Source organism: Petaurus breviceps, unplaced genomic scaffold (genome assembly GCF_028583685.1).
Source record: "Petaurus breviceps papuanus isolate PSGF00001 unplaced genomic scaffold, PetGlider_PUasm1.0 90865, whole genome shotgun sequence".
NCBI lineage: Eukaryota > Metazoa > Chordata > Mammalia > Diprotodontia > Petauridae > Petaurus > Petaurus breviceps.
Genome location: NW_027187367.1, coordinates 18,542,075 through 18,562,766, shown reverse-complemented (window position 1 = coordinate 18,562,766; position 20,692 = coordinate 18,542,075). Strand labels below are relative to the sequence as shown.

Here is a 20,692-nt window from a genome sequence, read left to right as displayed (position 1 = left end):
TTCAGAGGCAGTGCTAGAATGAAGACAGACCTGACCTTAGAATCATAAAGACCTAAATTCAAGTCCTTTCTCTTGACAAATATGAACTTTATATGACCTTGGATAATTCACTTAACCTCAGTTATCATAGGCTACTCTAATAATTATAAAATACATAAATTACTGAGCTACCTCTGTGGAAGGAGTTTCTGCACCAGTGAAGTCACAGATGGAGGAAAAAAAAAATCAGTTCTAATCCTTAGACTTGAGTTTCGACCCTGTGTTGGATCATATCCTGCTATTTATAACTCTTAGGTACTAGGTTTCTTGAAAGCCTAGCATCTTTCAGTTTGCATGAGGAAAAAAAACCAAAACACAACATTATTCTCTTGGTTATGATTGCTGGTTTTCTCTTTTAAAAAAAGTTTCTTAACATTACAAAACACATTGCTGGATGTATTTCTAAGATTGGTACCTTAGGTCTGAGGATATTTGGTTTATGCTACAGCCTGTTGGTGAGTGACTAACCTGTTTACTAAACAATTGAATTTTCACTTTTGCCCCCCCTCCCCCACCCAGATTTACTTTGTCCCTCCCTTCCCCCATGAGCAACTTTAACAAAGAGGGGCACAGCTTAAATTAATTGCAGCACAGGGAGTATATTTTTAGTCCATTAGGGGCCTGTCTGATTAGGTTGACTTGGATACTGTCTGGCTCCAAGTGGTATTAGGAAGCCACAGGCATGTCCCAGATGGCTGTGTATGTCACTGATGTCTCTTGGAGGTGACAGGCTAGCCTAGGGAAAGATAGAGAAAAAATGTTACTAGAGGCTAACTGCTGGTCCAAAATAAGAATTTCTTTCAGAGTTAAGAATACCATTCACATTAGAGCTAGTTTCCTGAATTTGCCTCATAATGTCTTGGGATTTTTGGCTTGCTTTTTGGTTGAGCTCCCTCCCTTCTTCCCCTCATATTTATGATAGAAAATGCAGAGAGAACCAGTCTTAGCAATTTCTTATCTTGAATGAAAAGTTCTGTTGTGTTTTGCAAAACTGAGTAAGAAACTTGCAACAAATCAATGCTAAAACATACTTGTTTTCTAAGACTGTTGCTTCAGCCATGTTGATCCTTTAACCACTTCATAATTATGATCACCCTTTCAGTAACAGGATTAACTCAGAAAGAAGGAAGCATTCTTAACCAATATAGATAATGCTGTTATGCCAATTAATCATTAAATGTTCAGTAACATGAATAACCTCCAATTATTCTGAATTAAAAAATCATTTCTCTCTGACCTAGGAATAATTATTTCCCCTAAACTTTCTCCCCACAGACCTACTTTCAGATTGGTTACATCAATAACCAAAACCCTTAATTAGCCATGGCCTTGTGGTTACAGATAATCAGAAGTTGATCTCAAAATCTATTTTGATATGCTTTTAGTGATTGTTTTTAAGGTAAATTTAACTGTTTTGCTCAGGCCAAAAAAAAAATAGTAATAATTAGCATGTATTCCCTGAACATATAACAACTGGACCTCAGGAAGGAGTAGTCCAGGAAACTGTAGAATGGGAAAGGCAAAAACATCCAGGGTTTTAAAATTTGTTATAAAATATATATATTTGACATGTGTGCACTGTCATGCCTACAGAGGCATATGCCTATAACTTTGTGGATAAGCATATTTTTAAAAGATCCAATAATGGGGTAACATGGTATAGTTGATAGGATCCTGGACTTGGCCTCAGACACTTTACTAACTTTGTGACCCAGGACAAGTTAAAGGACATTTAATTTCTCAGAATCTCAATTTCTTCATCTTTGAAAGGGTATTGGACTAGGGTCTCTTCAGGATCTCAAACTGGGATCATGTGAACACTCTGCCAACTTGTCCTTTCCCAAACTCTTTAGCCCTCATAGAAAGGAAAGCATACTACTACTTGATCACCTGGGGTCAAGATTTATTTGTCTAATTACCTGGATGGTGGAGTCAAAGACACAATCTCAAACCAGTGGACTTTTGTGTTTTATTTTAAACTTGAAATCAAATGAAAGGGTCCAATTTTTGGTGAGGAAAACAGGGTGGAAAGCCCAGGCTATGGATTCAATAAAGCTCAATTTGAAAACCATCTTCTGGTTTTCTATTAGTGGCCAGGTCCCTCTCCATCTGCATTTCCCACTAAATTCAAGCAGATTCAAGATTTTTTTAAAATGTCATTTAGGGGCGGCTAGGTGGCACAGTGAATAGAGCACCCACCCTGGAGTCAGGAGGACCTGAGTTCAAATATGACCTCATACATTTAACACACACACACACACACACACACACACCACACACACACACACATAAAAACTAGCCATGTGACCTTGGGCAAGTCACATAACCCCAATTGCCCTACCTCCCCCTTCCAAAAAGCCAAATAAATAAAATAAAATGTCATTTAAAAGTTATCATTAAGGTATGGATCAGGTGCATAGAAAACACTGGCTCTTGGGCACTGAAATATCCTTACTGGTAGCATTCTAAAACTAACCTGGCCCTACATCTCAAACTAATATGAAGAAAGCCATAGGGCAAAGGACTGCTGATAAATACCTAAGGTAAAATAATGCAAAAGTCAGGAAGACTTCCAAGGCCTTTTGCAATGGTTGGGTAATTGTGACTACCTACCCAGAGGCTAGCAGAGGGATTCAGTGAATATTACATAGAATTTCTAAGGTTGAAAATTAGAGCAGAACAAACCTAGAAATGTGTACAAAAGGATCCATTAATCTCGAAGAGGGCACTCAGTCTGTTTTGGTTAAGGATCTAACTCACCCCAGCAAGACACCAAGTTGGTCTTAATTGTGTCCTAATTGGATGTTTAAATGGCTAATCCTCCCTTAACACAGCTACTCTTCTAGTTTTCTTATCTTCTCTTGACCACTGTAGGGGTTTGACTTGATGTTTGCAACCAGTTGGATAAATACATCATCTTAACCAGCCACATTTCCTGCAGAGCATGGCTCATTGCCATCCCAAGCTCCTTTCCTTTCAGCACATTTTCATGGGCTTTTAGTGAGATGCTCCTCAACAAAAAATGAATGGCTCCTGAGTTATACATCTAAACACCAATCATAAATCTCCTTTAAAATAATTTTATAATTGTTTGCTTAGAAATACCAAAACCAAAGACATTAAATTCAAACCTCTTGTGGGACTTGAAAAATTGTTTAGAAATTAAAACATTATCCCTCGAAGAGAGAGAAACCCGGTAAAGAGGAGTAAGGATAATGGGAAGGTAGCAACAACAATGTGCCTGCAAAGGGTTCAGGTTTTTAACAGGCATGAGGCAAAAAGGAAGGTAATCTGTAGATATAATGGTTTCTTTGATATTTACTTTAATAACCAAATTTAGTCCTCATATTCTTTTTTTTTTTTTTTGGCTATAGAAAATGCATTTCTGGGGCGGCTAGGTGGCACAGTGAATAGAGCACCAGCCCTGGAGTCAGGAGGACCTGAGTTCAAACCGGGCTTCAGATGATAAACACTTACTAGCCATGTGACCTTGGGCAATTCACTTAACCCCAACTGCCCTGCACTTCCCCCTCCAAAAAGCAAAATTAAAATAAAATGCACTTCCCACTCTACCAGGGCTTTGGGTCCCAACTCTAGAATCCCTGGTCAACTTCAGCTATATCTCTTTCCTTAGGTATGGGGAAGTTATTTTGATTATAAGATCATAGATTTAGAGATGGAAGAAATCATAGAGATTATCTAATCTTATCTCCTCATTTTGCCAAAAAGGAAACTGTGTCCTTAGAGAAGGGAACCAAGATATGTAGATGTAGCAGGATGAGACCAGTTTGCACAAGATTGATCAAGGCATGTCTACACCATCAGGGTGAGTCATGCTGTTGTAGGCTGAAGGACCAAGAGGCATGAATTAGGAATTTATGAATTTCTAAAAGTATGACAGTTCCCCTGACCAGTGGGAAGGAGGGGAAAGCAGAGCCAGGTTGAAACAAAACAGGTTTGGAATGATTTTTCTCTGATAATAAAGGTTTTGTTGTTGTTGTTGATGATGATGATAGACTTTAATGCTTTAAGGTTTGCAAAGCACTTGACTTATATTATGTCACTTGGTCTTTACAGCAACCCTATGAGGTAGGGGCTATTATCCCCATTTCACAGGTGAGGAAATTGAGGGTAAAAGAGGTTAAGTGACTTGACCATCATCACACAGCAGGCAAATGTCTGAATAGAGTCTTGAACTTGTTGTCCTGACTCCAGGTCCATCATTCTATCCTCTGCATGGCAGAGTTAAAGCCCTCCGTAGGAGAACTGGAGCTCCCTCCCTACTCATTCATTCATTCAATAAACATTTGTTAAATACCTAGTATGTTCTGGGCTCTGTGCTAAGTGCTAGGGGTACAGAAAGAGGTAAAAGACAGTCCCTGCCCTCAAAGAGCTTAAAATCTAATGGGGGAAATGACATGCAAACAAACATATACAAAGCAAGCTATAATTAGGAAATAATATAATGATATATAATATAAATAGGAAATAATTAACAGAAGGGAAGGCACTAAAATTAAAGAGGGGTTGAGGAAGACTTCCTGTGTTCCTTCAGGAACCTTTACGAAGACTTCCTAAAATCCTGGGATTTTAGTTGGGACTTAAAGGAAGCCAGGGAGGTCAGTAGTTGGAGTGGAGGAGGGAGAGCATTCCAGGCATGGGGGACAGTCAGAAAGAATACCAGGAGCTGAGAGATGGAGTATTTTGTGTGCGGGACAGCCAGGAGACCAACGCCACTGGATTGAAGAGTATAGGTTGGGGGGTAAAGTACAAGAAGACTGGAAGGGTAGGAGGGGGCTAGGTTATAGGTTCCTAATCCCCAAGCCCATGGCCCAGATGAGGGTTAAGGGAGAAGGCAGACTCACATGTAAGGGCAGATCAATGCAGGACCTCAGCCAGCTTCTCCTCATAGTAAAGGAAGTTCTCCTGAATGTCTTCCCAGGGTACAAAGGCCTTTGACTCTCCCTCTTCTTGCTCCACAAAATTCTGCCACACATACTCGAAGTCCTGGGGCTTCATGATGCGTAGCTTGCATCCTGCTTCCTTCAACCTCTTCAGGGCAGCCTTGATCTCAGGTTCCTCCCACATGAAGAGCCGACCCACCAAGAGGAGCATCCTAAGGTTCTTGTTTTTGCTCAGGGTGCTTGAGATGCGGTCAGCACAGGCTGCACAGGGGCTGGAGGAGACGTACCAAGTGACATTGTAGCGGAGGGCAGGGTCAAAGGTGGGCAGGATGGTTTTGAAGAAGGCCTCTTCTGCGTGGGATCCAGCATGCTCATCCTCCAGGTAGCCTCGGGACATCTGGCCTTGGCCGTCCTTGCCCTGGACTTCCACCACATAGCACAGGAAGGTCTTGTTCCGTCCAGAGCTGTACTCCACATTCCTGAATTGAAACTTAAAGTAATTGACAGGAAGCCGTTCCCTAAAGATGAAGAAGAGAGGGGAAAAAAAAGGAAAGGAGGTGGGCCATCAGGTGAGATTTTGTTTGGAAGGATAGCCAGTTAAAGATCAATACTGCAATGGAGAGCCCTGCCCCAATCAAGAATTATAGGATTTCAGAGTTGGAACTTAATTTATCATGTTACAACTCCTTCAAGTTAGACAAAGAAACTATAAAATTACACAAATATACAGTATCTTTTAAAGTTTTACAATTTCCTCATACCAGCCCTATGAGATAGGTTGTACAGATATTAAACTATAATTTTATAGGTAACAGAACTGAGGCATCGATATTACATAACTTGAGTGTGTCAAATCCTGGACTGAAACACAGGCCTTCCGACCTCAGCACCCTATTCACTAACTAAGCTGCCTCCCAACTTTTAGCTGATTCCCTACTAAAAAAAGCAGCAAGGGTGACTCCAGAGTGAGGGATGAGATGAGTGCAGTGTGTACACAGTTTCATCCCACTTAGAAAACAGATCAAACTCCCACATAAACCTCCCACCCAAAGCCATCTGGGGCTGTTTCCTAACTTTCTCTTGGCTTTGGGTGGTGAATTCTGGGGATATAATAAGTGTGGAATTCACAAAACTTCATTTTCTTTTTACCTTACTGGTGTTCATTTGTCTGCCCCCTCTTGCATCCATTTACCAAAGACCTCAGCAAAACTGTCCATTTTCATGTCAAACTCCATCCTTCTTCCACCACAGTCATTTCTCTTTATACATGGTAGAGAAGAAAATGAGGTGACTTTTGATGAGTCTTGCAGATAAACTTGCAAGAATTCTCCTTACCTATCTTTCCCTTCTCCTTCCTTTTGTCCCAATCATCATCACTTAATCACTTTGATGGATGGAAGTAGTCAACACTCAACTATATTATTATCACCATTGTTACTAATAGTTACTAATTATTATGAGAAATAGAAATAACACCTTGCATTTATATGCCATAATGCTTTACATCATGGTGGGAAATAGGAACTACAATTATTTTGCAATATCTTGAAGGACTAATACTTCAACTATTTGGTAGCCAAATATTATGAAGTTCCTAACTCCTATTGAAGGAGAAATGAAATATAATAAACTATGAAAGGATATAATAAAGTAGATGGTCTCATCTACTGTTGTGACAACTAGTTGTCATCCTTAGATAGGAGATCTTGCAGTTTTTTCCTGAAAGGCCTTTCACAATTGTAAAAGTACTTGGTCGCTTCCTCTTGTCTCCTTCCCTTGAACAGGGAATATTTTCTTATAATAAATCCTGCTGGTTGTATTCCAACTATTATGTTTCTCTCCCTTCTTCTCTACTCCTCCTTATGTGAAGTTCGTTTCTTATCTATCCAAATTTGCCACAAAATGCTGCTGATTGTGTACTCTAAGCAGGCCTGAAAAGGTTATAAAAACCAAATCTGTAATGTAAGAAGTAGAAGCTTCTTTTAGTGAGAGCAGCTTTCCTTAGCATACTAATAAATTTCTTTGTTTTAGTTTGGCTTCCTATCTTTGACCTGTAATCACTGGGACCTCCATTTACTGGTACCCCTCTTCTAAGACGGTCCCATTCTTCTCAGTCAAGAGAGTTCTCTGACAATATATGTGATCTCACCTGTACTTTACAACAACCTTGTGAGTGACTTATCATACAAAGTCAAACAGCTACCTTTCTAATCAAATATTTATTGAGAAAGTGCCTACAGTATGTCCAGAACTGAGCTAGATGCAATGGAGGATGCAAAAGGAGAATTAAAAATAGTTCCTACCTTGAATCTAATCAAGGAAGATAAGACATACTTGAAACAGAACAATATGAGACAATATTTAATTAAGGGCTAAATTGTTTGGACTATGAGAAGCAGTGTGGAGAGAGCCTTGGAATCTGGGTTCAAGTCCCAGCACTGCCATTAACTAGTTGTTACCCATTAGTAGACAAGTCATTTCTATCTTTTTTTGTAAAATGACGGGGTTGAACTAAGATGACCTCAGTCCTTTCCAATTTGAAATCCATGATCCTATTCTGACCTAATTTGAGGTAGTGGTTACTCAAACTGCTGGCAAATGTGCAGGGGGAGCATTGGTGCTCCCATATACTGATGACCTAAGGGATCAGCCATGGATGCCAAAGAGTGGGGTGAATGCTAAGTAATCCCCTGTAGAATCCATGCCCTCCCTTCCCCCACTGAAACTCAAGTTTCCATGTTCCCTCATGTCAAGCTAATTTTCCACTATAGAGATAAATGACTGTGGGGGCCCAGCCTCTGGGATTCCTCAATACACTATACTTAGCTCCCTAAGCCCCTCTGTCCCTGAACCAGAGGTGTTTATTATTTACTTAACATTTCAAAAGAATGGGGACTCTGATGAGTTCCCTGTCCTGGAGCCCACCCTTTACCCTAGCACAAGGTTAGACTTACTCCAAACTAGCAACCATTTAGAACACCTAAGATGAACCATTGGTTTAGCAGAAAGGAGAAGGACTTTGGAATAATGGAAAAAGAGAGGGATTTGGGGTCAGAGGGCTTGGGATTGAGTCTTGACTTTAATATGTATGATCAGCAAGACTTTGGGCAAGTCACTTAAATTCTCTTGATCTCAGTTCCTCATTTATGACCTAAGGTGGTGAATTAGATGTCCTCTAATATGATTTCCATTTTAAAATCTGTGCTCTTATGGTTTCATTCTTCCTTTCTTCTCCATCAAACCATGTATCTGTTCCCTTTCAAACCAGCTGAAAACCTCCTTCCTAAGACCCTCATCCCATTCACAGTCATAGAGTTGAAGGGACTAGGGGTGGCTAGGTGGCACAGTGAGTAAAGTGCTGGCCCTGGAGTCAGGAGGTCCCGAATTCAGTTCTGGCCTCAGACACTTAACACCCACACACACACAAAAACTAGCTGTGTAACCTTGGGCAAGTTACTTAACCCCAATTGCCCTTCAGAAGGCAAAAAAAAAAAAGAGTTAAAGGGACCATAGACAACCATCAGATAACCATAGAGGTCATCTAACCCACCCCTTCTCCCCCCTTATTTTTTAGATGAGGAAATAGCCCAGAAAGGCCTTTATTTAACCAGTATCACACAGGTGGTAAGTGTTAGAGACAGGATTTGAACTCAGACCCTTTGACTCCAAATCATACCTTTACTCTTTCTCCCTTTATCGTTTAGCTGCTTAGTTGGACAATATTCATTTGCAATCACTTCCATGTTGCTCTCCACGTTGTCTTAAGTCTGTTTTCTGCTTATGAATCTTTTCCCCCCTCAGGCTAGGAGCATTCTATAAAAAAGAACCTTGTTTTCTCAGAGTGGCTTTTGTAGTACTCTCTACATGGAGAATATGCAATAATTATTGACCCACTGTCCTGTGTAGCAGAATATGTAGAAGGTTTGGGTCCCCAAGCAAAAATTTCCAGGAAGGGTCCATAACACATATGTTTTCTTCACTTTGAAGTAAAAAGATCTCCAGACTAATTCCTAAAGGCTATAATCTCTCTCAGTTCTCTACTTTCTATTCACTACCACTAACTTTAGTCCCTCATTACTTCCTAAATGGTCAATAATAATAGCTTCCTTGCAGATCTTCCCTTTTCAACTCTCCCTCCTTTCTTGCTCCTTCTCCCTCCCATCAATCTGTTGCTGCTGTCAGGTTAACTTCTGGCCAAATCTAATGATACCATTCCTCCTTAAAATCCATCAGTGATTCCCTACATGAATAAAATAGAATCTGCCTAGCCTCCCACTCAATGCTATCCATAAATTGGCACCAGTCTATTTTTTCTGCCCTTTCTTTATCTTCTATTTAAGCTACTCTCTAGCTCAGTCTCCTTGTGCTGTCCTGCCTCCATGCCTATGTTCACAGCCTTCTCTACCCCTGCCACTCTTCTCCCACCTCCCACTGTTGAAATCACAATCCAACTTTTCCTTGAAATATTCCCTGAACCCCACTGTTGGCTAGCATTTCTTTTCTTCTTAGACCTTAGAGTTCTGTTAGGCGTTTACTCTTCTTATCATATGGAGTAGTCTAATGACCAGAGTGTTTGACTTAAAATCAGGAAAGGAATGAATTCCAATCCTGCCTTTGACACTAGCCTTGTGATTGTGGGTAAGTCATAATTCCTCTGAACTTTAATTTCCTAATTTGTAAGATGGGAACATTGATACCTATAATGCCTGATTCACAGAATTGTTATGAAGATCAAATGAGATAATGTATGTAGGATGCTTTGTAAATCTTAAGGCAATATATAAATGTTAATAAGATTTGTTTTGTCAGTTGGGTGTTATCTACATAATAGGTTGCATGGTGAAGTGGAAAGATAACTAAGACTATAAGGCAATTACTCAAACATTTACTAAATGTTTACTGTGTATCAGGGTGAGGATGCTAAGTGTGAGGCATACAAAGAAAAAGCAAAAATAGTCCCTGCTCTCATGAAGTTTATGTTATAATGGGGGAGACAACATATACAAATCAGTGCATACAAGATAAATGCAGAGTAGATGGAAGGTAGCTTTAAAGCAGAGAGATCACTAGTAGCTGGAGACCAGAAAAGGCTTCCTGGAGAAGGAGGCATGTGAGCTGTCTTAAAGAAAACCAGGGAATCTAAGAATCAGAGGTTAGAAAAGAGCATTTCAAAAACTTCTGGGAGCCAGGATGGTGGAGTAAGCAGTAAGTCACTCTTACCCTCCCTTATAGATTTTGAAAAACCCAGAGAATATTTCCCCAGGAAAAATCCTGGAATAGTGGAGCCAGCAGAAAGATGGGGTACATCAGTCTTTTAGCTTGTAAGGTTAGGGGGATTAATGAGAAAGGTTCATCTTGCTGTGGTTGAAGGGGACCAGTACAGGACAGGTGACATCCCAGCAAACTAGCAGCAAGCCCCACTTCTGCAGACCAGTGAGAGATCCTGAGCCCCAGGGTAGAGGAGGAGGCAAGCACCAGCACCAGGCACACACCAACCACCAGCACCAGCTCCAGTTCCGTACCAGGTAAACTACCAGACTACTACACCATCCAGCTTCCAGCACCTGAAGTCCAAGCACAGAAAACTAGTAACCAGGTCCCTAGCCCCCAGCACAAGAAGTCTGAGACAGTGGCTCCTGGACCCCAGAAACAGAGATCAAATTTAAAAGCTAGAAAAAAGACAAACAACATCAGTAAGAAGAATGAAAGGAAAACAATGACCATAGAGAAATATCTTGGTGACAGAGAAGATCAAAACACAAATACAGGAGAGGGAAAACATGGTCATTATACCCACATCTGGAACTTCAAAGGGGAATATGAACTGATCTCAAGCTCAAAAAGCCTTCTTGGAAGAGCTTAAGAAGGATTTTAAAAGTCATATAAGAGAAGTAGAAGAAATATTGAACAATTCCTTTAAAAATGCAATGGACAAAATGGAAAAAAAAAGTACACTGAAGAAAACAACTCCTTGAAAAGTAGCTTTGGCCAAATGGAAAAGGAAATACAAAAGCTAACTGAAGAAAATAATTCATTAAAAATTAGAATTGAGCAAGTGGAAGCTAATGGCTCTATGAGACATCACAAATCAGTCAAACAAAATCAAAAGAATGAAAATAATGGAAGAAAACAGAAATAGAGCATTTCTAGTAGGGAGCACAAAAGCATGGAAATGGGCAATGGAAGGAATAGCACATAGGCCAGTGTGTCTGGACTATAGGCTTCATAGAATACAGTAGTGAGTCAAAAGACTGGAAAGACAGGAAGGGGACAGTTAGACTGTGAAGATCTTCAAGTTTCATAACAGTAGAGTTTATATGTAATCTTAGTGGCAATAAAGAACCATTGGAATTTCTTGAGTAAGAGTTAGTCAGGATGAGGGTGAGGTTGGGGGTGAGATGATATGGTCAGATGTACTTTAGGCAGATCACTTTGACAATAGTGTGTAGTACTGGCATCAAACTCTACGTGAAATGGAGGCCATTAAACTGTACATAAGGATCACTGTGGGTTATATATTGACATAGTTTTAAAATGTAATATTATTTATGTTTCATCAATTTTTAGTTATTTTGTTAAATATTTCTCAATCACACTTTAATCTAGTTCAGACACTTGGCTGTATTTTGGGCAAGAGGCAGTCCACAAGTGGAATGTTTGACACCATTGGTATGGAGGATGGGTTAGAGTGGGGAAGAGGCTTGAGGCAGGGTGTCCAATGATGAGGGTGTGAACTAGGGTGATGGCTATATTTGTGGAAGAGAGGGGATGTATAAGAGAAATGAAGAGAAAGAAATTATAAGATTTGGCAACTGTTCAGATATGTGAACTGAATAAGAACTGAGTCAAGATTACTCTGAGGTTATTCAATTTCTCTGGCTAAAAAAGTGGTGTAGCCCTGGACAGTGGTAAGAAAATTTGAAAGAAAGATGGGTTTTGTGGGAAGAGAGAAAATGACCTAGGTTTAAGCCCTGGTTTTAATGTTTACAGTATTAATTGTAGAATTACTGACAAGTTAGTTTACCACCTTAGTGTCAACATTTTTAAAATGGGAGAAATAATATTTGTACTACCTTACCTAACATGGGTATTGTGGGAGGTCACTTTGTAAACCTTATAATAGTACAGAAATGTGAGCTGTTTACATACATACACATACAGAAACATTTATGCACACACAAAACATGTATATTACAATATATTATACATATTATATACTATGTAAAATATACAAACATATACTCTTTACAAAGAATACATATTTGTGTATTTTACATAGTATATTATTTGAGCAGGTTAGGGAATGCAGATATTTCTTCTTCTTCATCACATCATTTATCTGTTTATTTATTTTATTCCTTTTTTCCCTGAAAGAGCTGGGATGATTTATTTTTTTGTCCTGAGTGGTTTTCATTTTTAATTTCTTGAAACATAGCTCTGAAAAGACAGGGTTTTAAAAGCCCATTATGATTTAAATAGAGCTACCTGACTCCACCTTAAAACCCAAGTCACTCTGGCTTTCATTGAATGGCCAATAATAACCCCAACCAAACCCTCTGTGACTCATTGTTTAGATTTTGATGGCTTAGAATGTTTTCTATACAGCCAGAAATTCTGAGAGTCTACCCTTCTCAGATTAATATCTTTGTGATGGTAAATCGAACCATCATTTGTCTCAACTCTTATGTAGCTCTTAGTCATTGAATGGGCCTGTTCTCAGACAAACTACCTAGAAAAACCTTAATTTACCAAGACCAAGGTCGCTCCCTGAATCCTAGGCCATCAATAGTTATCTTGACCTTTGTCTCAGCACTATGCTTTGATAACTCTGTACTTATCAGCAGTGAGGCTGCTGACTTTGCTCAGCTCTGCCCCACTCATATCTAATTCACTAGCAAATGAAGACATCACCCTCTTGATATCATTGGTCCTCTTTGAGAATAAAGGACATAATAACAATATATATATATATAATGTTTCTAGAACATATCTACTCTATATTATATACACTATATTTAATACACATGTAGGATATCTGTGTGTATATTGTATATGTATAATGAGGTATATGGAGAATGGGAAAAGTACTGTATTTTTTGCTTTAATTCTAGCTTACTCTTCATTTGCATTTTGCTTCTTCTTTGACACCATTTTCCTTCCTTCCATCCCCTAGTGTAGACCAGAGCAATCTCAGTAACTGAGTAAATCCCTTAACAGAATGAGTAACTGTGCTTTTGCAAGTAAGTCCTATAGGTATTTCCTGCAGAGTTTAGAGGATTTAACCAAAACAAGTGTTAAATGCACAAACATAGTTTTGTAAACTTTTCCTGACTAAATTAATAGAACTTGCAGAGGGCCCTATCACTTTGACTTCTGGATAGGTTTTCTTCCATTCCAAAGATTTTTCCTGATATTCTCAAGCAGAGACATCTAATTTGTTCTAGCCTGATACTGGGTGCTAGATCCAGAGATGAGGTGCCCAGCTTGAAAAGAGCCCTCTTCTCTGCTGGAATGCTGAAACCCAGCTTCCCTGAGCACAAGGAAGGAACCCAGAGAAACCAGAAACCAGAGGAGAGAAGAAAAGGTCAGCACTCTATTAATACCCAGTTTTCTCCTCCCTCCAGCATCAGACTTCTCTCCTGCTCAGTGAGGAGGTGTGCTATACCAGATGTTGCTACAGAGGAAACTATTTCGAAGAAGAACAAATCACAGAGAAAGTTTTTACTCTTGATCCTCTTGTGGGCTGGGAAGCAAGGACCGCTTAGCTTTTCTTGGGCTATCTTGATCAGAAGGAGAATAGAGGGTGAAGGAGGTACTGTTTACCTCTCACAGTCAGTCAGTAAACATTTATTAAGAATCTACCATATGCCAGGCACTGTGCTAAATGCTAGTGACATAAAGAAAGTTCACCGTTGAATTAGGGGCTTCTCTTGAAACCAAGAACATCCAGGTTCTGGAGGTCAACACTGGGGAGATGGAAACAAGTTAGAAAGGCAGCTAAAATGTCTGAAAGGGGGACTAAAGTTTCCCTACAAAAGAGGGTCTTAACCTGGGGTCCATAGACCCATAAGAGGTCTTGTGGATAGATTTCAAGGGGTCTATGATATTGAATGGGGGGGAATACATTTCATCTTTATTTCAATGTAATTTGTTTACTTTGTAATCATAAGTATTTTATTTTATGCATTTAAAAATATCATTCTGAGAAATGGTCCATAGGTTTCACCAAATTACCAAGAAGTCCATGATATAACAAAAAGGAGTTCCCCCCTACTGGATGTTTGTTTTTTTTTTTTTAGTCATAATATAGTGGCCTCAATTACTTCCCCCTAACAGAAGAAAGCAGTGTTGCAGATATTCTAACAGTATATATACTTTTTTTTGCATCAGTAATAGAATTCTTTTCCTAATTATCATGTTTACTTATGCAAACCCTTTCAGTACATATTATTTTTTATAGTTCAGAAGAGAAGGAGATGAGTATGAGAGAGGGAGAAGGAAGGGATAATGGAAGGAATTGTTCTGAGAAACTTTACCAGCTGCCAATGCTGATGTTATGAACCTAGTGTCCTAGGGTGCTGCAGACAAGAGTATGATCTCCCCTGTTGTTGTGTTGTTGTTCAGTCATATCTGACTCTTTGTGACCCCATTTGGGGTTTTCTTGGCAGATATATTGGAGTGGTTTGCCATTACCTTCTACAGTTCACTTTATAGATGAAGAAACTGAGGCAAACAGGGTTAAGAGACTTACTTAGCGTCACACAGCTAAGAAGTATCCGAGGTCATATTTGGACTCATGAAGATGAGTCTTCCTGATTCCAAAACCACTACACCACCTACTTGCCCAGTCTTGACTCTTGAACTCTCTTAAACAGTTTTTTTAGGCACTCTTCTGTTTACTTTCAACAAATAGAACCTATTTCCAACCTAGGATGGAAAGTTGAATGGTCACTTGTCAGATAATTCATAAAAAAGGCTTTTTGGTCAGCTACGGATCAAACTACATGACTTCTCATGTCCTTTTAAATTCTGAGATTCTGTGATAATAGACAAGCTATTGCTCTGATGTGGGGCAGCTAGGTGGTACAATAGACAGAGTCCTGGGCCTGGAGTCAGGAAGACCTGAGTTCAAATTGACCTCACACACTTACTAGCTGTGTGACCCAGGACAAGTCACTTCACCCTGTTTGCCTCAGTTTCCTCATCTATAAGATGAGCTAGAAAGCAAATGGCAAACCATTCCAGTATTTTTGCCAAAAAAAAACCCAAAATGGGGGGTCACAAAGAGTCAGACATGACTGAAATGACTCAACAATGAAAGTGTTCTGATTTTTTATACAACTCTTTTTTATAAAACTCTCCCAGCTGTGATAAGCAGTTGTTCCTGATAATCAAAATATGTCCTCAAAATGTGAGGGTTGCATTATTCTGTGGTGAAAAGGGACATTTGAACAAGTAAAACATCTCTCTCCAATCTTTGGAGAGACCTTAAAGGTCTAATCCAATGCCCTCATTTTACAGGTAAGGAAATTGAGGCCCAGAGAGGTAAAGTTACTTGCCTAAGATCACAGTAAATAGCTGACTTGGGATTTGAATCCAGGTTTCTTAGACTCCAGATTCAGCTCCCTTTCTGCTTCAGTAGCATTTGTCATTGTGCTAGATCCTTTAAAGGATACAAAGTTGGCCTTTGCCTTAGAATGGCGTATGACATGCCTTCAGATAACTCTAATAGAAGCTAAACTATGATATATTAGATTCTGCTGAAAGGGAGGAGAGATTGGGGAGGGAGGGCACACTCCCTAAGGCACCACTTCCTAGGAGAGCATACCAACATGGTGGGAGTAACAGAGGTTACTTGCCACACAGAAACATGGGTGACAGTGGGATTAAACATTTGTGGCAGAAAAAATTCCCAAGTTTTACACATGTATCATTGAAAGTTACCTAGTTTCAGCTCTCCCTTCTGCTCTCCTTTCCCTTTAACCCTTCCACCAGATTTACTCCCAAAGGAGGGGGGAGGAAAGGAACCAACATTTATTAAGTGCCAGGCACTGGTGCTAAGTGCTTTACAAATATTATCTTATTCATTTCAGTTTCCCTTTCCCTCTCTTCTCCTTTCCCTCCCCATCATCAGGGGAAGATGCTTAAAAAACTTGTACATATTTGAGAGTGTATATATGCCCCAAGTGAGAGTCTGGGAGGCATCTTAAGCTTGTTTTCTTTTCTTATAAAGGACCATCTCTGCCAGCTGGTCTTTTAGGTGAGCCGTGGAGGGGAGGAGGTTGCTTGTCCTAATAAATATATCCCTATTAGCCCATGGGGCAGTCCAGGTTTGGAGAAAATTAGATAGAATCATCCTTGGGTGAGATTGGGAGAGGGTCCTTCCTCAAGTCTCTCCCCACTCACCTCAGTTGTCAAAATGACCTTCCTAAAGCTTAAAACTGATATTGTCTCCTAAAGCCTAAAGCTGATATTGTCCCCCCCCACCACCCCCCCTCCACTTCCAGTCTTCTTACCCCTTCTTATACCCCTCTCCCTCTTTGGATCCAGTGACTGCCCTCCTTGCTGTTATTTGAATAAGACACTCTATCTTCCAGCTCTGGGCATTTTCATTGGTTATTCCCATGGCTGGAATGTTCTTCCTCCTCATCTCTGCCTCTTGGCTTCCTTCAAGTCACAGCTAAAATCCCTCCTTCTCCAGGAAATCTTTCCTAATCACCCTTCAATTCTAGTGCTTTCCCCCTGTTGGTTATTTCCAACTTGTATTAACTTGGTTGTGTGGGGTATTGTCTCCCCCATTAGATGGTGACATTCTTAAGAACAGGAGTTGTCTTGACCTTTTCTTTGTATACTTGCTGCTTAGCTCACTGCCCAGGACGCAGTACATGCTTAATAAATGTTTATTGGCTGACTATTCAGGAAGATTGAGTGGAAGTTTAGGAAACACTGGAGACCTCAGAGACCAGGAATTGGAAAGAGGACTGAATGAGGGAGGGAATAAACATTTCTGTAGTGCCTGCTATGTACCAGGCGCTGTGTCAAGAACTTTACAAATATCTCATTTTAGCCTCGTGACACCAGAACACTGGATTTGGAAGCTGGAAACTTTGGGTTTAACTCCTACTCTATTACTTACCTGCAGCCTTGAAGCCACATGTGGCTCTCTAGGTCCTCAAGGGTGTCCCTTTGACTGAATTCAAACTTCACAGAATAAATCCCCTTAATAAAAGGATTTGTTCTGTAGAACTTGGACTTAGTAAAAAAAAAAAAAACTGCACCCAAGGACCTAGAAGGTCACACGTGGCCTTGAGCCACACATTTTCTACCTCTGTACTAGATAACCTCTAAGATAACTTCTGAGGTCTTTTTAAATTCTAAAATCCTGTGATCCCTTGACCTTTCCTTGGAGAAGGTGAATTTTCTTGTGGAGGGAGGCAATCTGACCCATCTGTGCTTTCCAGTGACCTCTTGTCCCAATGCCTGTTTGCCTGCCTCTCTGGGGATTATGGAGGGAAGATGTTAGTGTCTGGCACTGGAAGTAAGATGTCCTTGTATTACAATGAAGGTAAATGCCTGTCTCCTCCCCTTTTCTCTAAGTTCCTGCTACCCATCTGTCTTCTCCTGCCTTGCTCAATAATCCTTTCATGAAGGAGGCCAAACAGTCTAGGGTGAGAAAGAATCAGAACTCCTGTCACTGAGGGTCCCAGTTCCCTCTGTCATGGAAAAGAACCCCTCCTTCCTCATTAGCTAAGGTAAAGAAAAATGTAGATTATTCCCTAACTACTTCCATCCAGAGCAAAAAGGAGCCCAGGAAGATCCCAGGAGTGGGGTAGATATACCCCATGGCCTTGTGAAACCAGGAAAGTAGAGTAGAACTTTGATTTAGAAGGAACTTTAGTAATCACATAGCCAAGAAAGCCTGGTACTTTGATGTCAAGATCATCTCCTGTTAGAGGTAACTGGTAGGGAATGAGCCTGGAGTCAGGAAGACCTGAGTTCAAATCCAGTCTCAGGCACTTACTCGCTGTGTGATCCTGAACAAATCACTTCACCTCTGTCTACCTTAATTTCCTCAACTGTAAAATGAGGATAATAATAGCACCCACCTCATAGGGTTGTTGTGAAGATCAAATGAAATAATATTTGGAAAAAGCTCTTAGCACAGTTCTTAGCACATAGTAGGTCCTATGTGAATGCTTTCCCCATTATGGCAACATTGCCTCATTCACACGCTTTCCTTTCTGAGAAGGGAATTTCTCTGGTGTCCTTAATCAAGAAGATGGGAGGCCCACAACTGCTGTATGTCTATGCCTCCTTCCCAGGAAGCTTTCCTACTATCTATCACCACTCACCTAGCTATGTGTCACCTGCTTTTAGACCCAAAGGCCAAGGGATTTGTAGTGCCAATGCAATATTTGTAGTGCCCGTGATCATGATAAAGACCATGACTATAAGTATCACATGACAGTCAATCACAAAATATACCAAACTCTCCATATAGAGGACAGAACTGAAGCATTTATTTAGACACCAGAAAACCGAATCCCCAAACCAGTAAGCTGATTCCATCATAGTACCAAGGATATTCAGAAGCCATAATAACACTGAGAGCCACAGCATCCTTCAGCCTTCCCACAAACCAATACAAGATCAATATTTACTCACAAACTTCTCTATCTCTTTGCCTGCATCCTCTCTCTCCCCTACTGTCTGGCTAGCTCTGACCAGCTTTCTGTGGGTTCTGCTTCCCTTCAGCAAATTCCCTCCATCACAGGCTCCCTGTGATTACATTCAGCATCTTAGGGGGCAGAGTTTACTTTCAAAGCAGGGGAGGTCTTCAAACTCCCCCCTAAGTCTGTTAAGGGGCAGGGAAGATCTTCAAATTCTCATCCCCATTACAGGGTTTGCCACAGAATCAAGGCTTGATGGAGTCAGCTGGATAGTTTCTCTTCCTTCTGGGCCATCCCTTTAACCCCAGGGCATTTGGAATTTGTGATTATGACCAAGATACTTCACTTCCTTCTAACCTTTCTCTCATTTTTGCTGATGCATCATGACTAAGGAGATTCCTAGGGTTGCCGCTTTCATTTGCTGATGTCAGCTTTCTTCAGGTACACACACACACACACACACACACACACACACACACACACACACTCCAAAGACATAATATGATGTACATTACTTTGGGATGAAAGTTGTGGGGAGCGTGCCTATCAATCATGTAACCTATAGAAGAGGAACACAATCTTATACTTTATCTCTGGTACTTCACTCAGTTGTACTGTGTTCTGTCATATCTGACTCTATGAGCCCATTTGGGGTTTTCTTGGCAAAGACACTGGACTGGTTTGCCATTTCCTTCTCCAGTTCATTTTATAGATGAGGAACTGAGGCAAACAGGGGAAGTGACTTGCCCAGGGCTACAAGGGCTAGGAAGTGTCTCAGGTCAAATTTGAACTCAGGAGGGTGAGGCTCCCTGACTTAACACTGTACCATCTAGCTGCTACATTGTGTTCAGAGGTGACAGCAAAAATCAACGGACTAGGTAGAAATAAATTCCCTCCCAAGTTCTGGTTCTCCAGAAGCCCAAAGCTTTGTGGGGCTCAGGTCTGTAGTACTACCCCCACTGTATACCCCCAAGGGAACTCTTCAGTTCTCTAAACATGCCAGTATTTCCAGCCTTCTGCCTCCAGGGCTTCAACTTGCTACCCTCTGATGCATCTGGCTTAGAGTCTGAGAAGGGGTAGGGGTGGGGGGGCTTATGGGATGATCATCAGAAGGCAGATTCTCCAATTTCTGGAGGCGCCATCTCATCTGCACAGGCATCTAATATTTCCTCTACCCTGCCTCTTCTCAGTATTTGTCTATTGCATCTCTGCATGGTGTTCCTTGAAATTTTTTTCACATTGTTTTATGTAAGTTCTTGGTCTGTCTTTTGTATCCTGTCAGTCTCTGGGTTGAAGATAAGAACTCTGAAGGCAAGAAAAAAAAAGGATGTTTTTTTTCTTTCTTCTCAATCTTCCTTCCTATCCTTTTTCACTTCCCTACCTTCTTCTCTTTTTCTCTCCCCCTTCTTTCTACCACCAAGAAGTCCCAGAGTATGAAGTGCTTTGAGCTAATCTGCCAAATCAAGGCCCAAATCCCAGAGCACCCCTCAAGGGGTCTGACCTGAAGAATCATCTTTGACTTGTGAGCTTGCTGACCTCAGTGACACAGAGGTTGACAAGTGAGGAGGGGTGCAAACCTCCTCTTCCTACCTCCCAGGACAAATGGACAGTGACACCTACAGGCTATTTCAGCTCTGGCTATTTACCCAGAGGGGCCCCAGGGGACAAATTCCTACATCTGTTGCTTGTTTCTCTGGAGTGGAAGGAAACAGATTTCTCACTGTTCATTTCAGAGCACTCTGTTCTCTGTGCTACAGACTTCTAGCTTTTCCTTAATGCAAGTTCACATTGACAGCTTCCCTTTCCACCTAGATTGGGGATGTGGGTTGTGGAAATGGAAGGCGGTGCTTTTTGCTATTTTTTTAAAATCAGGAACATTGGGGTTACACAAAAGTTAAACTTGAACTGCAGACCCTTTAGGGACTTGTCTGTCACTAGGAATTTTCCGTATTTGGAGTGCATAAATCACAGAAGAGTCTTCAGTGCCCAGTCATATCTGTAGGCTAGGAAACTTTTTTTCCATTGCAATAGCAGGGACATATGTGTGTATGGCCTAGGACAGTATAAGCTAGAATGATT

General features: G+C 40.6%; 1 protein-coding gene across 1 annotated transcript in view; it reads right to left on the bottom strand.

Annotated features, from left to right (window-relative positions):
* Nucleotides 1-360: 360 nt before the first annotated feature.
* APOBEC2 (apolipoprotein B mRNA editing enzyme catalytic subunit 2) overlaps nt 361-20,692 on the bottom strand; it is a 22,398-nt gene continuing 2,066 nt past the window's right edge. The window contains exons 2-3 of the mRNA XM_069073633.1: nt 4,905-5,461; nt 361-775 (exon numbers count right to left, since the gene is read on the bottom strand). Coding sequence (XP_068929734.1) covers nt 4,918-5,461 — 544 coding nt within the window. The 3' untranslated portion in view covers nt 361-775; nt 4,905-4,917. The remainder of the gene's footprint in view (nt 776-4,904; nt 5,462-20,692) is intronic.